Here is a 20,624-nt window from a genome sequence, read left to right on the forward strand (position 1 = left end):
TATATGTAATTTAAATGCTGCTCTAGCATAAGATCGGAAAGTTATCAATGTACAATTTCAAGTCCACTGTTTACTAAAGCCATGATTCCCTATAGTGAGAAGAAAAGTTGGTTTTTACTTCAGAGTATCCCCATCAGATGCTGTTTAATTGTAAATAGTATTATCAACCAGCTCATCTTCCTACTTATTTAAATAAGTGACGCATAATGCATAGTCCTGAAACCAATACAAGCCGAGTTAGGTAAACCAATACATCAGTCGTAGGTGATGTATAATAAATAGTGGATCTATTAGTAAATATAATTTATGCTCATAAATCGATTACAAAAATTTAGTGATTTATTTATTTAGTACAAAAGTTTATTTTCAGTGTCTTTGTTTGTTAAGGTATAAGGAAAAAAAGTTATTATAAATTTAAAATATTAAAACAAGAAAAAAAAATCTTATAAATTATATAAAGAAACACATGTTATATTACTGTGAATTATAACATATACAACGTACCTCTACCTCTACGGCTCTACCTAATATTTCAAAATGTAGACAACTAAATGAATTGTATTTTGAGAGTTTGGTGCAGTTTTTTGATAGATTATGCCCACTCCTACTTCCACCGTGAGGAGGCCATTTTATATTTTGGACCATCACACGTGCTGATTTAACTTTGAGTCTTTGATTATTAGACAAAATTATTAGTCGGGTATTATTTATTATTTATGGGTTTCCTGAAGCTAAAACTTGATATTATTCAGCCGAACCAGAATCTTCTACTGCCTAACCATTCCCACTTGGTTTCACTTTCATCCCATCTCAATCAAAGTTCAAAACTTTTTCCCAACTACCCCACAAACTGCTACAAAATTACCTCTACTTCATCAACACTTGGTACCCAAAAATTTGCAGTGAGAGCAGTAATCGCCACTCAACCACCATCACCAGTGGAAATGGGCAAAGCTATAAGGGTTCATGAACTTGGTGGACCTGAGGTCTCTTTCTGTTTCTCTTTCCCTGTTTTATATTCTATATGAAATGAGTTTCTTAAAGATTTCAACTTTTATCACTCATACTTGAGATCCAATTTTGATCATTAGTGGGGTTTGAATTTTACGTTGGTTTGTATAAACAAAATTGGCGTAAGTGATGACATTTGAATATCAAAGTACAAATTGTTGGGGGAGTTTTTAACATTTCTGAATTCCCATTCTTGAGGGCTGTTTCCCTTTATTCTCTAATTTTTCATTTTATTCTTCTTACCCATATTGATTATAGGTCTTAAAATGGGAAGATGTGGAAATAGGAGAGCCAAAAGAGGGGGAAATTCGTGTGAAAAACAAGGCCATTGGGCTGAATTTCATTGATGTATACTTTCGCAAAGGGGTTTATAAGGCTGCTACATTGCCCTTCACTCCAGGTTTTGTTTCACTTCTTTAAGCCTTCAAAACACATTTGGTTTCTACTATTGTGGTTACCATTTTAACATTCAAATAACGTTTTGTAAATTGGTTTTTCTGTTCTGTACAGGAATGGAGGCATGTGGTGTTGTGACAGCAGTTGGGCCTGGACTAACCGGCAGACAAGTAGGTGATCTTGTAGCTTATGCTGGAGTTCCAATGGGCTCTTATTCTGAAGAGCAGATTCTTCCTGCAGACAAAGTTGTTCCTGTTCCCGAATCTATTGATCCCGTCATTGCAGCGTCTGTCATGCTTAAGGGTATGACAGCTCAGTTTCTACTCCGCCGTTGTTTCAAGGTACATTCAAAGTAAATTAGGGAAGAGAAGAAGAACTATGGGAGTTATCTTTACATGTGTATCACTGTGAATAGATAGCAAGATTAATAACAATTGTTACTTGATTTTTCTTAATTGTTTGTTTACAGGTTGAGCCTGGACAAACCATTCTTGTTCATGCTGCAGCTGGTGGAGTTGGATCTCTATTATGCCAGTGGGGTAATGCTCTTGGTGCTACTGTCATTGGAACTGTATCAACCAAGGAAAAAGCTGCTCAAGCCAAGGAAGATGGAGCTCACCATGTCATATTGTACAAGGAAGAGGATTTTGTTGCTCGTGTGAATGAGATTACATCAGGCAATGGGGTCCATGTTGTGTATGACTCTGTGGGGAAGGATACGTTTGAGGTAATTTTCATTCACTTTATCGTTCAAGAGCCGGAAAAGTTTTTATTGTTGTTCTCTTTTATGTATGTTGTTGTATAGATGCATATTAAAATAATAAAATTCATTATGCCAGATTCAATTATCACAAGTTCTGCTTAGCAAAGTTTGTAGATCAGAGAAATTTGTCAAATTAAACTCATGAAAGTGTGATCGCATAGTGTAAATTTAGGATGGTACAATGTCAAAGTCGTTTTAAGGTTGCACAGTGTAAATTTAGAGTAGCTGCTGTGACCAATGTGTTTATTTTGCAAATAATATGTTTTGAAATATGAGTTCCCTAGGAAAAAAATTTCATGAATTTTATTTTCAGATCATGATGCTGAGAAAAAAATTGTGAAAAAATTATAATCTTACAGGGCTCATTGGCATGCCTAAAACTTCGAGGATGTATGGTGAGTTTTGGACAGTCATCAGGGACACCAGATCCATTACCATTATCAGCAATTGCGGCAAAATCTTTGTTCTTGACAAGACCAACTTTGATGCATTACAATGTGACTCGAGATGAGTTATTGGCAGCTGCAGGCGAGGTATTCGCTAACATTTCCTCCGGTGTTCTGCGAGTTCGAGTAAATCACACATACCCTCTGTCTGAAGCACCCCGGGCACATGCCGACCTTGAAGATCGCAGAACAACTGGTTCAGTTGTTTTGATACCATAACTAGTAAGAGCTAAACTCTTACCATTGTGATACCCTTTTGGAAGGAGCTTGTTCATTTGAAAAGACATGAATGTGTATGAAAATTATGTGACAAAAACTAGTACATAATAAAAAGGATTGCATCTAGTCCTTTGCCAAAATCTTAAGTTGCTTAACGTTTTGAACTTCTTTAGTTCAAAATTACTGGAGAGTAGTTTTGTTACTTAAAGCCTCAAATATAGAAACGTTGCCCAGCTATGTATGCAAGTGGCATAGTGAGTTCCATACGAACCTTAGAAACTTAAAGATGGTTTAAGAGCCATTCAGTGATTCTAATTTGTAATTACTACTGAACACTGGTGTTTGAGAACGAGAGATTGAGACGAATAGGGGATGGAATTCATTTATATAAAAAATAAATAAATAAGATAAGCAGGGCTGGCTGGTTACGACCCGATCAGCGGGGCGAAACTCCAAAATTTGCCTGAATATTTCAGGTCAAGAACCCTATGTAACACCACCAGTTATGCAGTAAATTTGAATTTGGTTATAAGTGAAAACTTGTATATCTTCACTAACTGACTGTACTTGGTCCAAGCCAAACTAATTAGAACCAGCTTTTTGAGATTTGAAGTTTCAGTTAACTGCTTCAGAAAATTAAGTTTCAATTTACTTATCCGCTTTACTAAAAACTTTTGAGTTAGGTCTTTACAGCTTGACCAAATTGAGAAATGAAGAGTGTTACTGTAAATCTCATATTACAATTTTTTAGTTAATTTTTGTGCCTGAAAATACATGTTGGAATATATATATATATTTTTTTTATGGCGGTGTTCGATATACTTACAACATTATTTTTGTAATTTTTTTAAAATTTTTGAATAGTTTATAGTGCTGAAAATACGTTTGAAATTTTTTAAACGTGATAAATTTTTTAATATCTATATTTGCACTTTTGTGATTTATATATGTAAATTTTACAATCCAACGGTGGTTGTTTGACGATTCGAAATTCGTCAGAAAAATAACCTCAACTCAAATTTACAAAATAAAGTGCATCATATGTACTCATATTATATCTGTACTACAACATACAACTGTAAATACATGTTAGACAGTTAGATCAGGCAGTCTGAATGCACAGGTGGCACCAATTTGTTTATTTATTTATTTATTTTTTGCTTAAGTATAATTTTCATTTCATTATGAGAAAAATCTTAGTTACATCTCTATATACAGGAAGCTTTGTATAATAATTTCGGTCAATATTATTAAATTTATTTTAAGGGTTTAAGATTATGGCGTTATTATAACATCATTAAACATTTATCATGTTTAGTTTTGTAGAAATAATTATTTATAGACAAGTAATATTTATTCAGCAAAAAATAACCTAAAGGATCACACTTTTGGTTAGTTTGGTGACTCCTTAATAAATCTCAGCCTATAAAACATTCTCACTAATTAAGGATATCTCTAACCAGACACTAAAAACTTGAATTTAGTGTTGTTTCTCACTTAAAATAATATATGAGATTATGTACAGTACCCTATTATTCACTGTAGAGACATACTAAAATTGCTTTTTTAATATTTTTAATTTTAATGATTAAATAATAGTAAAATAATTAATTTTTCTGAATATATATATATGTATAATTTATATTTTTATATAAAAATAATAAAAAAAATATAGTTTTTGTACAACTTTTAGTTTTGTGGTTGGAATATAAAAAAAGTTTAGTGTTAAAATTGTATCTTTTTAATGTTGGTTCAACATTAAATTTAGCTTTTACTGTTAGAGTTACCCTAAGAAATGGTAAACCTTTGATTAGTATCAAGTTGATGACCCCTTAATATTAACATGTAGGTGTTCTAATTTTTTATTTATTTATTTTTATTGGTGGTATTTTTGTACTCTAGGCTAATTGGAAAGGGAAATTTGAATTTATATGCATACATTTAGGGTATATTAAATCTTTGAACATAAGCTTACAAAAATTAAAAAAAAAATAGGCACACTTTATATTCATACACATTATACATTTCTCTCTTCTCTTCTAACTTCATCATCCATACTCTGTATTCTCATCCATAGATGGTAGTCCGATGATATGGTCTAATGGGGGTGCGATGGTGGTCTGATGCCTTCCTATTATTAAAATGAGTAAAGGTTGAAGATGAAGATCCGATGGTAGCCCGATGATATGGTCTGATGGATGCCTGATAGTGGTCCGATGGTGGTCTGATGCCTTCTTGACGATCTTAATGAATAGAGTTTAACATCTATAAATGTAAATATGGTCTGATGGTGGTCTGATAGTCACCTGATGCTACTTTTTTTTATGTACAAAAATATATAAAAAAAAAATAGGTAGCATCAGGTCACCATCGGACTCCCATCAGACCACCATCAGTATAGATGGGAATAGGGAGTATGGATGGTGAAGTTAGAAGAGAAGAGAAAAGAAGAGAAGAGAGAAGGGTATTATGGGTATAAAGTGTGCCTATTTTCTAAATTTTAGTAAGCTTGTGTTCAAAAATTTAATATACACCAAATGTATGCATATAAATTCAAATTTTTCTAGGGTAATTGGTGACTTTATAGTTTATTGTTTTCATGTGGATTTGTAATACCGCTGCTCATAATTTGACTTAAAAGTAAAAATGCTATGAATTATTTTAATCTGATTAGTTTCTTGTGACGATCGTTAATGTAAATTTTTAGCGTGATTCATACCATTTTATATGTATATAAAAAAAAATGGATATTGGTGGTTAAATTATCCTAACTTTTAGGTTTGTAACAGTTAACCACAAAAATCGAAATTTTGGCGGCATAACTCTCTAAACCCTAGTTCTGTTTTGCTTAGCACTATTCTGTCCAAAAATCACAGTTAAGTGTCACGACGGACTACTTACGTGTACACGAGTACACGTAAAAAATTTTTAGTGGTCCACGTAATTTTAATTTTAAATATACTAAAAATAATTTAATAATTAAAAAAAATAATTTTAAAAAAAAAACTTTTTTTTTTCTTCCCCCCCCCCCCCCCCCATATCAGACCACCATCGGACCACCTATTTTTTTATGTACAAAAATATATATAAAAAAAAAATAGGTAGCATCAGGTCACCATCGGACCCCCATCAGACCACCATCAGTATAGATGGGAATAGGGAGTATGGATGGTGAAGTTAGAAGAGAAGAGAAAAGAAGAGAAGAGAGAAGGGTATTATGGGTATAAAGTGTGCCTATTTTCTAAATTTTAGTAAGCTTGTGTTCAAAAATTTAATATACACCAAATGTATGCATATAAATTCAAATTTTTCTAGGGTGATTGGTGACTTTATAGTTTATTGTTTTCATGTGGATTTGTAATACCGCTGCTCATAATTTGACTTAAAAGTAAAAATGCTATGAATTATTTTAATCTGATTAGTTTTTTGTGACGATCGTTAATGTAAATTTTTAGCGTGATTCATACCATTTTATATGTATATAAAAAAAATGGATATTGGTGGTTAAATTATCCTAACTTTTAGGTTTGTAACAGTTAACCACAAAAATCGAAATTTTGGCGGCATCTCTCTAAACCCTAGTTCTGTTTTGCTTAGCACTATTCTGTCCAAAAATCACAGTTAAGTGTCACGATGGACTACTTACGTGTACTCAAAAACATTTTAGTGGTCCACGTAATTTTAATTTTAAATATACTAAAAATAATTTAATAATTAAAAAAAATAATTATAAAAAAAAAATTTTTTTTTTATTCCCCCCCCCCCCCCCCAACCCTTCTTCTTCTTCTGTCATAACTACCATCAGAACCCCAAAACCCCTAAAACAACCCTTGAAACCACCTGCAATCGCCATCACCACCCAAACTCCTTCTCTCTCCCATCACCACTGCAACCATTACACCATTTCGAGAAGGGCCTCGCGAGTTGGAGAGTTCGATGAAGGCAATGCTCTAGTGACGGGGTTTGACATACGCGATGCGCTGGTGTGGCGGTTCTCAGCCAGAAGCCTTTTGAGGGGGTTTGAACAACAGTGGAGCTTCGAGAGGGTTCGACCGACAGTGGAGCTGCGAGGGGGGTTCTGTTGTCTCTTTGCTTGGGTTTTGTCTAGTTTGGCAAATCACAGAGAAGACTGACATTACCACCATCAGAAGAAGAAGAAGAAGGTTAGGGGGGGGGGGGGGGTTCCGTCGAGAAGAAGAAGAAGAAGAATGGCAGAAGAAGAAGGGTTAGGGGGTTCTATCGAGAAGAAAGAGAAAGAAAAAGAAAAAGAGAAAAAAAAAGTTTTTTTTTTTTTTTTTAATTTTTGTTATGATTTTAATTTTCTATTTTTTTTAGGGGAGAGGGTTAAACTTGCTACAACAAATTCTACTGATGTATCTTTTGAGTGGTGGATGAAACAAATTATAAGTGTTCTTAAGGTTAATTGTGATGCTACAACCTTTTTCATCTAATTTTATTTTAATTTTTTTTTGACAAACGATTTGAGAATTAGGCGACTGATTATTTGGTTCGTTTTCTAATTCTAATCATAATCGTATATGTCCTGATTAGATTATTCTAGACTATTGTTTAATAAAATTTCATGATTTATTCAAAAAATAATGTGTACACTTTATTATATCTACACTCTCCTAACTACAAATTATAAGAATATATTTATTACTATCATTATTTTTTTCAAAAAATATATGTTTGGACATAATATATAAAATATATTTAAAAGTAAAATTAAACTCAAATTTTGTCAAAATATTTTCTAATATATTTTCTAATATAATCTTTATATAAAGAGATCAATATAAAATACGTATAACAATAAAATTTATTCTTTTATTGTACATATAAAATACGTATATATAATCACATTTAAAGAGCATACCAATGTAGCTGCAATAATTTTCAAAAAATCTCAAAAATCAAGATCTCAAATCTTATTTTAAAAATTAAAAAATAAAAATACATTACCTAATTAAAAAAATTAAACATACATACATTGCACTTAACATCACTTAATTAAAATGAAAATAGTAAATATATATTTTAACTTTTTCTATATCTATTTTGCCAAATAAGTATATCAATAAACACTTTTCTTTAAATGAATAAAAATATTTATTCTTGTATAAATGATATTTCGTTATGGTGAAAATAAACATATATATATCTATTTCTTAACTTTTTTTTTATTTTTTATTTTTTTAATAAATCAAGAGATTGTATTAATTAATAAACTCGTTCAAAATAATAGAACGCACTTCAGAGAAACAATCCTCCAACTGAAGCACACAACCTGTAGAGAAACAAGAGTTTATTGCCAATCAATGAGCCAATTTGTTTGCAGATCGTTTAATAAAACATAACTCAGTAAAAAATAAAGCTAAAAGTAAATTCCTAACATCTTGAATAATAAGACCAAACTGTGAGGACATGAAAATAATACTTTTGACTGCTTGGACACACACCAAACTATCCGTTTCTAACACTACATTGTTCCAGGGATGAGTTGCGATCCAACTCAAAGCTTCTTTGATGCCTATGATCTCAGTAATTTCGGGTTGGACATACCCAACCTTTCTCTTCTTGAAAACTTCTACCATGGTTCCATGATGATCTCGAGCTACACATCCCACTCCAAACCACCCCTCTTGTTCAAATAAAGCCCCGTCAACATTAACTTTAATCTTGTTTAACACAGGTGCAATCCAATGCTCACAGTTCCGCCCCCCATCATTCAAAGGAGACAACGAAAGGCCGTTCTTTCCTTGAGCAAATTTGTATTGATCAAGCATGTTTCTAGTTGATGTTACAATATTTGAAGCAAGCCAACTCTTCTTTTGCCAAACAAAGTCATTCCGCGCATGCCAAATAGCCCAACTCACCATCGCCACTTCCTCCATTTCAACTTCGTGCCCCCTGGTTAAAATTTCTGACAACCAGCTACTGAATGTTGCAGCCCCAGCCCTGACGTCTACTATGCTGCGATGCTAGGCAGCCTTTGCAAACGAGCATTCTACTAATGCATGTTGAATAGTTTCAGTACTACAAAGGGCAGTCGACATTGACAGGAACATGACGCTTTTGGAGTTGAAAACAAGTTGGAAGCACACCCGAAGCAGCTCGCCATAAAAAATTACTGATATTAGATGAAATTTTTAATGACCAAAGCTGCTTCCAAAAATTAGTATTGCTATCTCGGCACCAAGCACCCTTAGATACTTGCAAGAATTTATATGCACTTTTAATCGAATAATTCCCACAAGTCTCAAGTCACCAACTCCAACCATCATTAGCGGCCGAATCACTAAGCTGAATGGACAAAATAAGGTCTTGATCACGGGCAACAAACAGGTCTCTCACAACATCCTCATCCCACACGCGAGTATCGACTTGAAAGAGGCAGCTGACCGACTTATTCACAAGACCAAGGTACCGTGAGACAACATAGTTGATTGAATTATGTGGACGCCAAGGATCATTAAGAATGGAGACATTTTCCCCATTAGCAATTGTTCTTTGAGCACAGGCGTGGATAAAGTCTTTTGCTTCCAGAATACTACGCCAAATGAAACTAGGATTGTCTCCCAATACAGCAGAAAACAAATTACCAGTAGCATAATATTTAGTCTTATAAAGCCTACTAATCAAAGAATCAGCATTAATCAATAAACACTAATATTGTTTCCCCAAAAGAACCAAATTAAAGTCTATATCAATAAACACCCTAAGTAAAAAAAAAAATAAGCATAAACTTTTTATTATTATTATAAAAATAAAACATAAGCATTTCTGTACCGCAATGATTTTTTTTTTTCTTAAATAAACAACAATGTTTATTATTGTAAAACATGACATTTTATTATGGTAAAAATAAAAACATTACATTTTTTTAATGATCAAATAAATAAATATCATAATTAATGAAATAAACATAAAAATTAATCATTTTTGCACCATAACAAAAATATTTACTCTTGTAATAAAGGACATTTTTTTATAAATATATATAGATATATATTTATATATTTTATTGTCAAATAAATAGATCAATAAACATCTTTTTCTTTCGAGTGAAAAAGAAAACTTCATTAAGTAAGAAATAAACATAAAAATATTTTTTTAGTATTATAGCACAACAATAAAAGTGTTTCTTTATAGTAGAACAATAAAAAATAATCAAACAATAAGTGACAAAAAAAAATAATCAAGCAATAAAAAGTTACTAAAAATAAACTCCTAAATTGTAGTTATAATATGCTAAATAAGATTTAAAAAGTAAAGTAAAATATTAAAGTTATTTTGAATGCAAAAGTTATAGATTGGACAATTTGTTTTGTTAAATGACAAATGAACTTTGTATTTTTCAAAATGATACTAGTAGAATTTTGAGCTTAATTTTCGATAATTGTTTTAATATAACTAACTTGAAGATAATTTCTAACACGAATAGATGTTGAAAATTTAACTAATTTTATCATAATATTTTTAAGTCAAATTATTATTAAATTTTATTTTGATAAATAATCAATCTAGAGTCTTATTTATACTATTTTTAAAAAAAAATATAAAATTCATTTTATTATTTAACAAAATAAATATATAAGTAATATTAAAATGTATAAATACATATCAATATTTTGTAAAAAGTGGTATTAAATCATGTAAATAATAAAAGATGTCTATGGTAAATCTTATTACAAAATAGTTCATTAATCTAATCTTATTATAGCAGTCGGCCAATGACTCGAACCCTATATATAAGAACATCTTTAATGGAAGTGTAAATGAATGGTGAAAAGCTAAAACATAGCTCATTTAACAAAAAATATGCTCCAATTATGTGCAAAAAAGTGATGTAAATTTGGCACATAGTAAATTTTGTGCCAAATTTAGCACAACAATTTTTATGATGTAAAATTACACCACAATAAATGCATTGCGTTTTCATTTACATTTATGTCATTATTTTATTAGTATATTTAAGTATCACATTAAATTATGAAACATTTATATTATTTTTTTATTATCGTACGTATTAAAATAATAATAAAATTAATCATATATATTAGATTTTATTTTTTTAATAAAATATTAAATTTTACATCAAATTTTACAATTGTGTATTAGAGTACAAAACTAAAATTTGGTATAAATTTACCACAAAACTATGTAGCACAATTTTTACATCTCTCGTTACAGCAATCTAATGATAACAAATTCGTTGTGGTTGAATTGGGTAATGTAATGATTAAAGTATTCAATAAAATTTAGGCTTCCATCCGAAACCAATTGAGGGAACCTCTCCCAACCTCAACTGTGTGGCTGAACTTCTGTTAAATAATGGGCAGTGGGATATTCAAAAGCTGCGTGATAACTTTGACCGAGAATCGGTCTCGGACATACTTAAAGGGGGCAATCCCTCTGGAAGTGGGACTGATAGATGGGTTTGGACGCTAGAAAGTAAGGGGTGCTTCTCGACTAAATCGGCGTATCTGGCTCAAGCTTTGGAAAGAGCTCCTCATTGTGAAGTTGCCCCGAAGCTCTGGAACAAGCTATGGAATAGCAAAATTTTAGAGCGTCACAAGGTTCTGTGGTGGAGTATCCTGTCAAGTGCTCTTCCTGCTAGAGCGGTGATTGGGAAACGTTTCCACATAGAAGATATTACTTGCCCCTTATGTGGACGGGGGGAGGAATCTCTTGAACATCTTTTCCTGTCCTGTGATGTGGCTTTTCATCTTTGGCGCTCCTCTCCCTGGGGCATTTTCCCAGTGTGCGACACTGGCATCCGTGTTTGGGATTGGGTCAAGTTTATCTGGGATCTAAACAAAAGAGGCATTGACGCTGATGCGGTTTTCCTATATGCCTCGATTGTTGTGGATACTATTTGGAGGGTGCGAAACGAGAAGGTCCATAATAATTGTTCCCCTGACATAAAAAAGTGTATTGACAATATTTGTACTTCTTATGCAGATTCTCATGCTTCTTTGCTGCCTAGTCTCACTTCAGATCTAACGGAAGCTTGGTCCCCTCCTCCTCTGGATTGGATTAAGCTGAACTGTGATGTAAAGGTGGGCCTTAATAGTTTGTGCATTGCTGTTGGTGCAAGAGATCATTTTGGCAAGGTGATTAGAATTCAGACGGCTCGGGAAGATTTCTCGGATGCTATGTGTGGTGAAGCTGCGGCCTGCTGCTTAGCTGTGTCGGTTGCTTTAGATATCGGAACTAAATTTGCAATTGTGGAGAATGATTCGAGGATGGTAATCAATGCGCTCAATGGAATGGACTCTCATTGGGCTCTTGAAAACTATGTCTCATTTTGTACTAATTCTTCTCCTTCTTTTATTAGTTGTAATTTCTCTTATATTCCTAGAACTTGTAATTTTGCCGCTCATAATGTGGCTAGATGGGCGTTTGCTCATCAGGTGTTTGGGACTATCCCGGTGTCCTCCTTACCTGACAATATATTATGTAACGACCGAGAGGTCTATCGTTTGATTTTATTTATGATATGAACGCTTTTTCTAAAAAAAAAAAAAAAGTATTCAATAAAATAAAAAAATAAATAAATTTATAGAAAAAAATAATAATAATTAACAGAAAGTTTATGCAGTTAAAGGAAAAAAAAAAAACAAAAAAACAAGCGCGTTGGACAACGGCGACCGTATTGTGCCTCATGAAATGTGTAATCACTTTTTGTCCGTACAACAAAATCAGCCATTTTTTATTTTATAGGGAATCGTTCGTGCACATAACCAAACAAAACAACAGCATTAACTACAACTAAATACTATTAGATGCATATTTAATTTGGTGAAATTGTTATTATTATTATTTGAAGGAATATTACCATATCTCTATGTTTACTATAGAGCTAAAAATATATTATTAGAAATATATATTAATTATTAGATGTAAATATATATTACTTTAAATAATTTCTCTCAAAAAAAAAAATATTCCTTCAAATAAAAGGCCTGTCATCATATATACATAATACATCTAATAGTATATATTATTGTAAATTTGTAATGCATTATCAGAAAAAGAAAATGTATATATATACCTTACCATAGAGCTAAGAATATATTATTAGAATGTAGAAACACGTACATTGTAAATGAAAATTATACACAATAATTGTAAATGTTCATTAAATATTATTTTCTTATTTATTTTTTTATATATATATTTATTTGTTAGAAACACTATTATTTTTTTTTTTTTAAAAAAAAAACTATCATTCACTTCTCTCTTTTCCTCCTTTTTTTTTCTAAAAATTCTTAAAAGTTGCTTATTAAGAACCTAAACTATAATCAAAACTAAGAGATTTAATATTTTTTATTTTTGAAAAAATAAGAAGTTAAGACTCGGAAATTTTCTAATGACAAAGTCAAAGAACAATGAAAAAAAAAAAAAATTGTACATATTTCTTCTCCGAGATCATATTCATAAAAAAAAATTATTTTTTAGTGGATATAAGTATTTTTGTCAAATAATTATAAAAAAAATAAATAAGAAAATAAAATTAAATATAGACATAAAATGAAATAATAATACCATTAAAAAAAATGACTCTAAATAAAATCTTTTTCAATAAAGCATTATGTATCCTATACTATAACCATTTCAAATAATAATAATTGGATTTGGTTTCCACTTGGTTTGTTGTAGGAAGAAGATAGAAAAAGTGGCAAACCCTTTATTTGGTCATCAAGGACTAAAAACATTACTTATTTATTGTAACTCTAAGTACTTGTATTTTTGTATCATTTCTTCAATTTTAATTTTGAAAAGTATTTTTGTACAAAGAAAATAAAAGTAATTTATAGATAACGCATGTGTCCATTGTTTGTTTAATCCCTTCCCGTCCCACCAAAAAGAAAATCTGGATCAATTTTCATTTATTTATTTTTTTTTAAAAAAGTCAATATATATAGTTAGTTAGTTAAAAATATTTTTCTTTTTTCTTTTTTAGAAGATCATAACTCCCTATAAATCATAATAAAAATGTATAATATATTTTCCATATCTTTACTTATTTGAATATAATTGTGTTTACATAAAAAAATTTGCATGCACTTATTATATGTGTTTTTTTACCTATATATTGATAAAAATCCCACCCAAAACTAGGGCTGAACATTTCTAGCGGGTTCGACCCGAACCCGAGCAACCCGCCCGAACCCGAACTGGTGAACCCGCAAATTTTTTTTTTGAAAAAATGTTCGGGCGGGTTGGGTTCAACCCGGTACCCTTCGGGCGGGTTCGCGGGTTGAGTTTTTAGCAATACCGGGTTTCGGGTTGAACCCGCCAACCCGCCCGCCAACCCGCAATTTAAATATGTTATATATATTTTTTATTTTTTTATTACAATTTATATAATTAAAAAATAAAAAATCCTAAACTATTTTTAAAATTTCAACTCTCAGATTTTTTTTATTTTTTTATAAATTTATTTTCTTAAATAATATAAATTAAATATATTTTTATATATAATTTTTTATTAAAAATTTATAAATATTATATTAAATAATTTATATTTAGAAATATATAATAATTTTTTTAATAATATATATAAATTTTATTTTAATTTATTGTTATTTTTATTAGTTTTGAATATAAAATTAATTTTTTTAAAGAGTTGACCGGGTCAACCCGCCAACCCGGCCAACCGAAACCCGCGAACCGGAAACCCGCGAACCCACCAACCCGCCAACCCGTGCCTTATTCGGGTTCGGGTTCGGTTTCATTTTTTTGAACCCGAAACCCGTGAACCCGAAACCCGCAAACCCGAAATCCGATTAACCCGCCCGATTTTCAGCCCTACCCAAAACACTATTCCCAACGCAAAATTCTATTGCATCAACAGAAAAGAGATTAAACTCAAGATATCATTTGCTTATTAAAACTAAAGTTGAGTCAACTTTTAAATCATAGATAATTTTATTTTTTCCTAAGTGAATCCTCCAATCTAAACTTTAATATATAACTTTATATTATTTATATCATGTCTTCTTTTTTTTTCTTCGAAAAGCCTATCAATATCAATATTTTTAATTAGCTCTATACGTTTATGTGAAAGTTGGCACATGAATCCCAAGGTAAAGAAAACCACATTATTTGTTGGTCCGTACAGCAAATTTGGAAACTTTTGTGTTTTTAACAACAATTATTATGTATGAGAAACAAATTATTACCACTAAATAATATGATTAATTGCATTTTGCATGTGCTATTTTTAAGTGTGAAAATAATGTGTTGCAGTTTATTCCTATCAAGGAAAAAAGAAAGTTTAGTGAATATATATCTTCTCTAAACATAAATAATGGCATATATTATTTTATAGAATAAAATAGAGTGTTGTAAAGATATAAAATATAGGATAATAGAATATAGGAGTTGCCATGTACTTGTGCGTATGGCTAATGTACTAACCTTATTAAGTCTTTTTTTTTTTTTTTTCGTTTTTGGACTTAATTTTATGCCAGCAATTACAGTACTAAATTTTAAACCCACCATATCTATAGTCTTGAAGATTCATTTTTTTAACACATAAAGAAAGAAAAAAAAAACCTTAAATTAAAAAAGGAAAAAATGATTTTAATGCCCTAAAATTTATGGAAGAACTACAAGCACATATTTTCAAGTTAATTCATCAAGGATTTTAATGTGACCTTTATCTTAACGATGGAACTATGAGAGATAATTTAAAGTAAACAATATTGAAAACAATTTAAAGCTTTGAGTTTAATCAAATAGAATTAGGCTTTGCATGCATAAGGATTTTAATTCATTTATTTTCACAAAACAACTAACTAACTATTTCTATCTCCAACATATATTACAGAGCCAAACTTTAGTGAATGAGGATTAATTAGTCCAGTCCCTCCCATATAATATAATAATAATAAGTTAATATAACTAAAAAAGCTGAAGAAATGAAATTAAAGAAAAAGAGAAAAAAAGAAGGGAGATCTTAACAGAAGGCGCGTGAGATTATGGTTTCCTGGACGCGCACAGGATGTTGGGTGTGCACTGCATGCATAATCTGGTGTGCGTCGTTAGACCTCACTGCTTTGCAAAAATAAAAACCAGAAAAGAATAATATTTTTTATATGTAATGATGACAAACCCAAAACCCACACACACACACACACCAAAACCAACTAACCAACCCAAAACGACTCTCTCTCTCTCTCTCTCTCTCTCTCTCTCTCTCTCTCTCTCTCTATATATATATATATATATATATTTCCTTCTACTTCATTTTGGTATCAGCAATATATATAGTGTACTACTGTTCCATTACTCTCTCCACCTTCAAATGGCAGAGTTTGAAAACGAGGAAGTAGAAGAAGGTTACTTCTACCAGATTTCACACGAAAATCTCCCTCCACAGTCGCCGGATAAGCTCTATTCAGTTCTAATTGTAATGGTATGCATCATCTTCGATTTTCTTCTTCTTCTCTCTCTCTCTTTTTTTTTTTTCGGGTGTTTGGTGATGGTATTTATTATTCAGGTATTTAAGAAGAATGAGCGCAATGTTTCGTTACGATTCCCTAGCATTTATTCTCTTAGTGAGTACTTCGGCGATGAGAGCTATCGGAACACGGACAACAGAAAGGTGCCTGTGCTAGATGAACGGCACGATATGAGTTTGGAGATTGCTGCCTCTGTACTTCGCCGGAGAATATTGCCTGATGAGTTTGAGCTTCGGAGGAAGTTTTCCAGTTTCTGGGCTCCAGTTGAGAGGAGCTTTAGACAAGGCAATGGCGCTGATCGTGGCAGCGGTGACGTTGCCGGTGGAAGTAGTAATAATAAGGTGGTTTGTTCGAAGAGCTCCTGTTTGTCTCTGCTCAAGTGTACAGGTCTGGTTCAGTGGGGGAGTCGCCGGCAAGTACGGTACATTGGAAGGGGAAAACCGGTGGAGAAAGAGAAAAAAGTAATTGTAGAGGAAGCTCGGGATGGTGAAGAAGATGAGGGGAAGGAGGAAGAGGAAGACGAAGACTACAAAGACGTGAAGGCAGTGAATCTATGTAATCAGCTTGCTAAAACTCGGTCTGCAACTAAGAGGAAGATCAGTACTGGTGAGGAGTTCAAAAGAAGTAGGGAAATCGAGAAAAAACCAAAATGTCTTAAGAAAAAAAATCAAACGGTACTTCACAGTCGGAATAAGACAAAGACCTTGAAAAACTCCATTGATAGATGGTCTGAAGCGAGGTACGTATGCAAACAAAATCTATATATATATATATATATATATCGATCGTTTCTTTTTTGTTTAGTTGATCGTTTCATTGTTTCTAATTCTATTGAAGTGATGATATATATGCAGGTACAAGTTGGCTGAACAGAACATGTTGAAAATAATGAAAGCCAAAGGAGCTGTGATTGGTAACCCAATACTGAGGCCTGATTTAAGAGCTGAGGCACGGAAGCTGATTGGGGATACTGGTTTGCTAGACCATTTGCTTAAGCACATGGCAGGAAAATTGGCTCCCGGAGGAAATGAGCGATTCCGCCGGCGTCATAACTCCGATGGGGCCATGGAGTATTGGCTTGAGAGTGCTGAGTTAGCTGACATAAGGAAGAAGGCTGGTGTGACAGATTCATATTGGACACCTCCTTCTGGGTGGAAGCTCGGAGATAATCCCACCCAAGATCCTGTATGTGCAAGAGAGATCAAGGCAATCAAGGAAGAGATTGTCAACATGAAAATGTAAATTTTAATTTGGTTTTTTTTTTTTTTTGTTATTTTTATAGCTTTGGTTGTTCCATTTGTCTTTTGGGAATTTTATATTTTGGTATGGATTTACAGGGATATGAAGGAAGTCATTTCTAGCAGGGATAGGCAGGAATCCATGTCTAGGGATATGAAAGAGCTATGGAAAGTAATAGACAAGATGAAGAAGTAAGTTTTGTCAGACTAATTTTGAAATATAGCATTCTATTTAGATGGTTATGTTTGATATTTCTGGTATTAGGGTAACTGAGCAAGGATTGAAGAATTCAGAGGACAGTGATTTGACTACTGTGACCAACTTGGTTGGTCATGTAGATTATTTTCTAATACCAAAGGTAAGAAAAACATAAAAAAGATTTGAATCTGATGAGAGAGATTGTTTAATTTTGTGATAGCCATGTTTAAAAAGTATTTCTTTAACCAGTATCGCATGTCTTTTTCAATGGCAGGAAACTTTTATGGATTTGGTGAGCAAAAATACAAATATTGAGAAAGAGCTGATTGAAATTTGGGGAAGTTTGAGCAACATAGAGGTACAAAATATTAATTGTATATTTAGCTCAAAAAAGAAAGAAAAAAAGAACATTATTATTGTCTCTTATGATTAAATTATCTTCACTTATAATATAAGAATGAAACCAAATAGTAAATGCATGTGATTAAATTAAAATCATCCGTACTTATGTAAGTATAATTATTTGGATTCTTTTGAGAGACTACTTGTATGTTTTGCTACCTATATGCAAACTTTAATTGCAGGGGTGTAGTTATTAAATGATTCTGTGAGATATATATTTCTTTACTTATTACTTGATTGGTAGCTCTACTCTAGCTAATATAACATTTATAACTTACTTTGCAGGAACAACTAATGATGACAAAAAATGGAGTACGTGTGTCGTCAGAATCTGAAATATGGGACGCCAATAAAGAGAAATTAGGAGAAAGAAGGGTATCAGATCAAGGAAGGGATAATGAACAGGCAGCAATGGCAGGAGAGACCAAGGCAGCAAAGATAGCGAGATTGAAGAGTGGTTTCAGGATTTGCAAGCCACAAGGTACCTTCTTTTGGCCAAACACCACTACTACATCATCAGGTCCTTTTGTGGTCCAAACCCCATCATCAGCTTCTTCATCCACATTCTCCCCAGTACCCCACCTCCTCCTGGTACCTCTTTCTCCATCTGGGCCCCAATCAACTCCACCTGTGAAGCCTGTGCCTGTAAGAGGTGCCCCTTTAAGCTTCATATCCGAAGGCCTTCCTCTTTATTCTCCTGATCTTAAGGCTCCCAGTTCTTCGTCTGTCATTAACCTAAACGAGGTACCTGTGGAAGAGAACATTATTACCTGTGGAAGAGAACAATAGTAATGTTTTTTGAAAAGATTTATATATAGAAAACTCAAATATTATAGAATGAAAAAGATTACAGGGAAAATATTATTATAGGACTAATGAAATAAATAAACACATTATTAGTTATTATTATGGGATTTACCATAGTTATGGGATTTACATATTGTCTACTTTATGTAATTCTCATTATTATGGGGTTCTTTTTGAGTTGGGAAATGGGAATAGTTCACAGAAATCTATATTTCATCATATGTACATTTATGAATTTGATCAAATTCATAATCATTCATATGTTTATCTTAATTTTGCTTGGTTTTATATATCCTATATTTAGTAGGGTATATCCTACAAATATAGTCCTTTAAAGAAAACTTTCACTATAGTGGTGACGGGTACATATGTACATAATAACCACGCTTTTCTGAAATGATCACAAGTCTTGTCTCCTGAGAATGCTAAACCCATCAGAAATGCTTCACACTGTAAAGAAAGATATTTTAACCCAGTTATTTTAAAGAAAGAAACCACCATAAATGCTTCAGTACTGTAAAGAAAGATTTTAACTCAGTCATTGTAGAATATTTAAGAGTTATATGCCTCAATTGAATTGTTGTAATTATAGCTAAAAAGAAAAATGACAATGCCTAAAGATAAGAGCAAACCGCAAATAATATTTGCAAGAGTGTCAGTCTAATAATAATAATAATCTTCCAAAGAGTAAAGCACAGCGTGTACTGATAAGTATATGTGAAAGTTTCATTTCCTTATTTTGATCATATAGACTTGAATTGCAGAGTTTGTTCAACTGACCATTTTAGACTAGAATCTCGAAAAGAGTAACTAGATATAGAAGACCTACACAAAAATGTTTTCGCCCTATACTCTCTTGAATGTTTAATTAATGACCTATATCACCATTAATGTTTCCCATGTATGAAAAATGTTTTTAGGCTTTTATTATTAATCAGTTTGGGCAATTATAGGAGAAATGTTAATGGGTGTGAAGCGTTATAAGACACACATAGGATGTTATTATCGGTGCATTTTAATATTTAATTTAATAAATAATATAAAAAATTACTAACTAATTATGGAATATTACATTGGTATGCTATTAACTATTAACCACCTAAAGATACCAAATAATAATACTTTTAGTTTTAATGTGCATATAAAAAACATTTTAACTATATTTTAATTATTAGACCATCTCCACAATAAGTAAAAAGAGAGTTATTATTGATGTTATAATTTTAGTGAGAAACAAAACAAAACAAAATATAATCAATGTATTATAATAATTAGTGACTACAATAAGTTTTTTTTTCTTATAATTTTTATACTTTAAAGTCATTTTTTTTTAATTTTTACGAAAATCTACATAACAACTCATATATAAATTAAATAAACAACCTAATTTACAATCAAAATCCACATAACAATCTAAATAAAAATTACCGAAGCGAAAAAAAATTTAAAAAGAATATATGGGATAATTTCCTATAATAAAAATTATTGTGAGCTAAATTTAATACTCCATTGGATATGTTTCTTAGTGCTATGAGTTAGAGACTTAATTTTTTATTATTTTTTAAATTAGAAACAATTTTTTTTTTTGATTTAGTACAAGAATTTTTATTAATCACATCTCAAAATATAATCATGGTGTTATGAGCACCTTAACACAATTACTAT

General features: G+C 31.7%; 2 protein-coding genes across 2 annotated transcripts; both read left to right on the forward strand.

Moving 5' to 3' along the window:
• Window positions 1–341: 341 nt before the first annotated feature.
• Window positions 342–2,975, forward strand: LOC133030178 (uncharacterized). The gene is made up of 5 exons (XM_061102471.1): window positions 342–986; window positions 1,270–1,411; window positions 1,522–1,748; window positions 1,877–2,134; window positions 2,530–2,975. The coding sequence occupies exons 1-5, from the start codon at window positions 717–719 to the stop codon at window positions 2,833–2,835; spliced, it is 1,203 nt and encodes a 400-aa protein (XP_060958454.1). The 5' UTR covers window positions 342–716; the 3' UTR covers window positions 2,836–2,975.
• A 13,105-nt stretch (window positions 2,976–16,080) lies between these two features.
• LOC133030175 (protein DYAD) lies at window positions 16,081–19,393 on the forward strand. Its single transcript, XM_061102459.1, has 7 exons — window positions 16,081–16,267; window positions 16,352–17,052; window positions 17,168–17,551; window positions 17,651–17,743; window positions 17,817–17,910; window positions 18,025–18,108; window positions 18,438–19,393. Exons 1-7 carry the CDS (start codon window positions 16,157–16,159, stop codon window positions 18,939–18,941), a joined length of 1,971 nt encoding a protein of 656 aa, XP_060958442.1. The 5' UTR covers window positions 16,081–16,156; the 3' UTR covers window positions 18,942–19,393.
• Window positions 19,394–20,624: the final 1,231 nt, after the last annotated feature.

This window comes from Cannabis sativa, chromosome 1, assembly GCF_029168945.1.
Source record: "Cannabis sativa cultivar Pink pepper isolate KNU-18-1 chromosome 1, ASM2916894v1, whole genome shotgun sequence".
NCBI lineage: Eukaryota > Viridiplantae > Streptophyta > Magnoliopsida > Rosales > Cannabaceae > Cannabis > Cannabis sativa.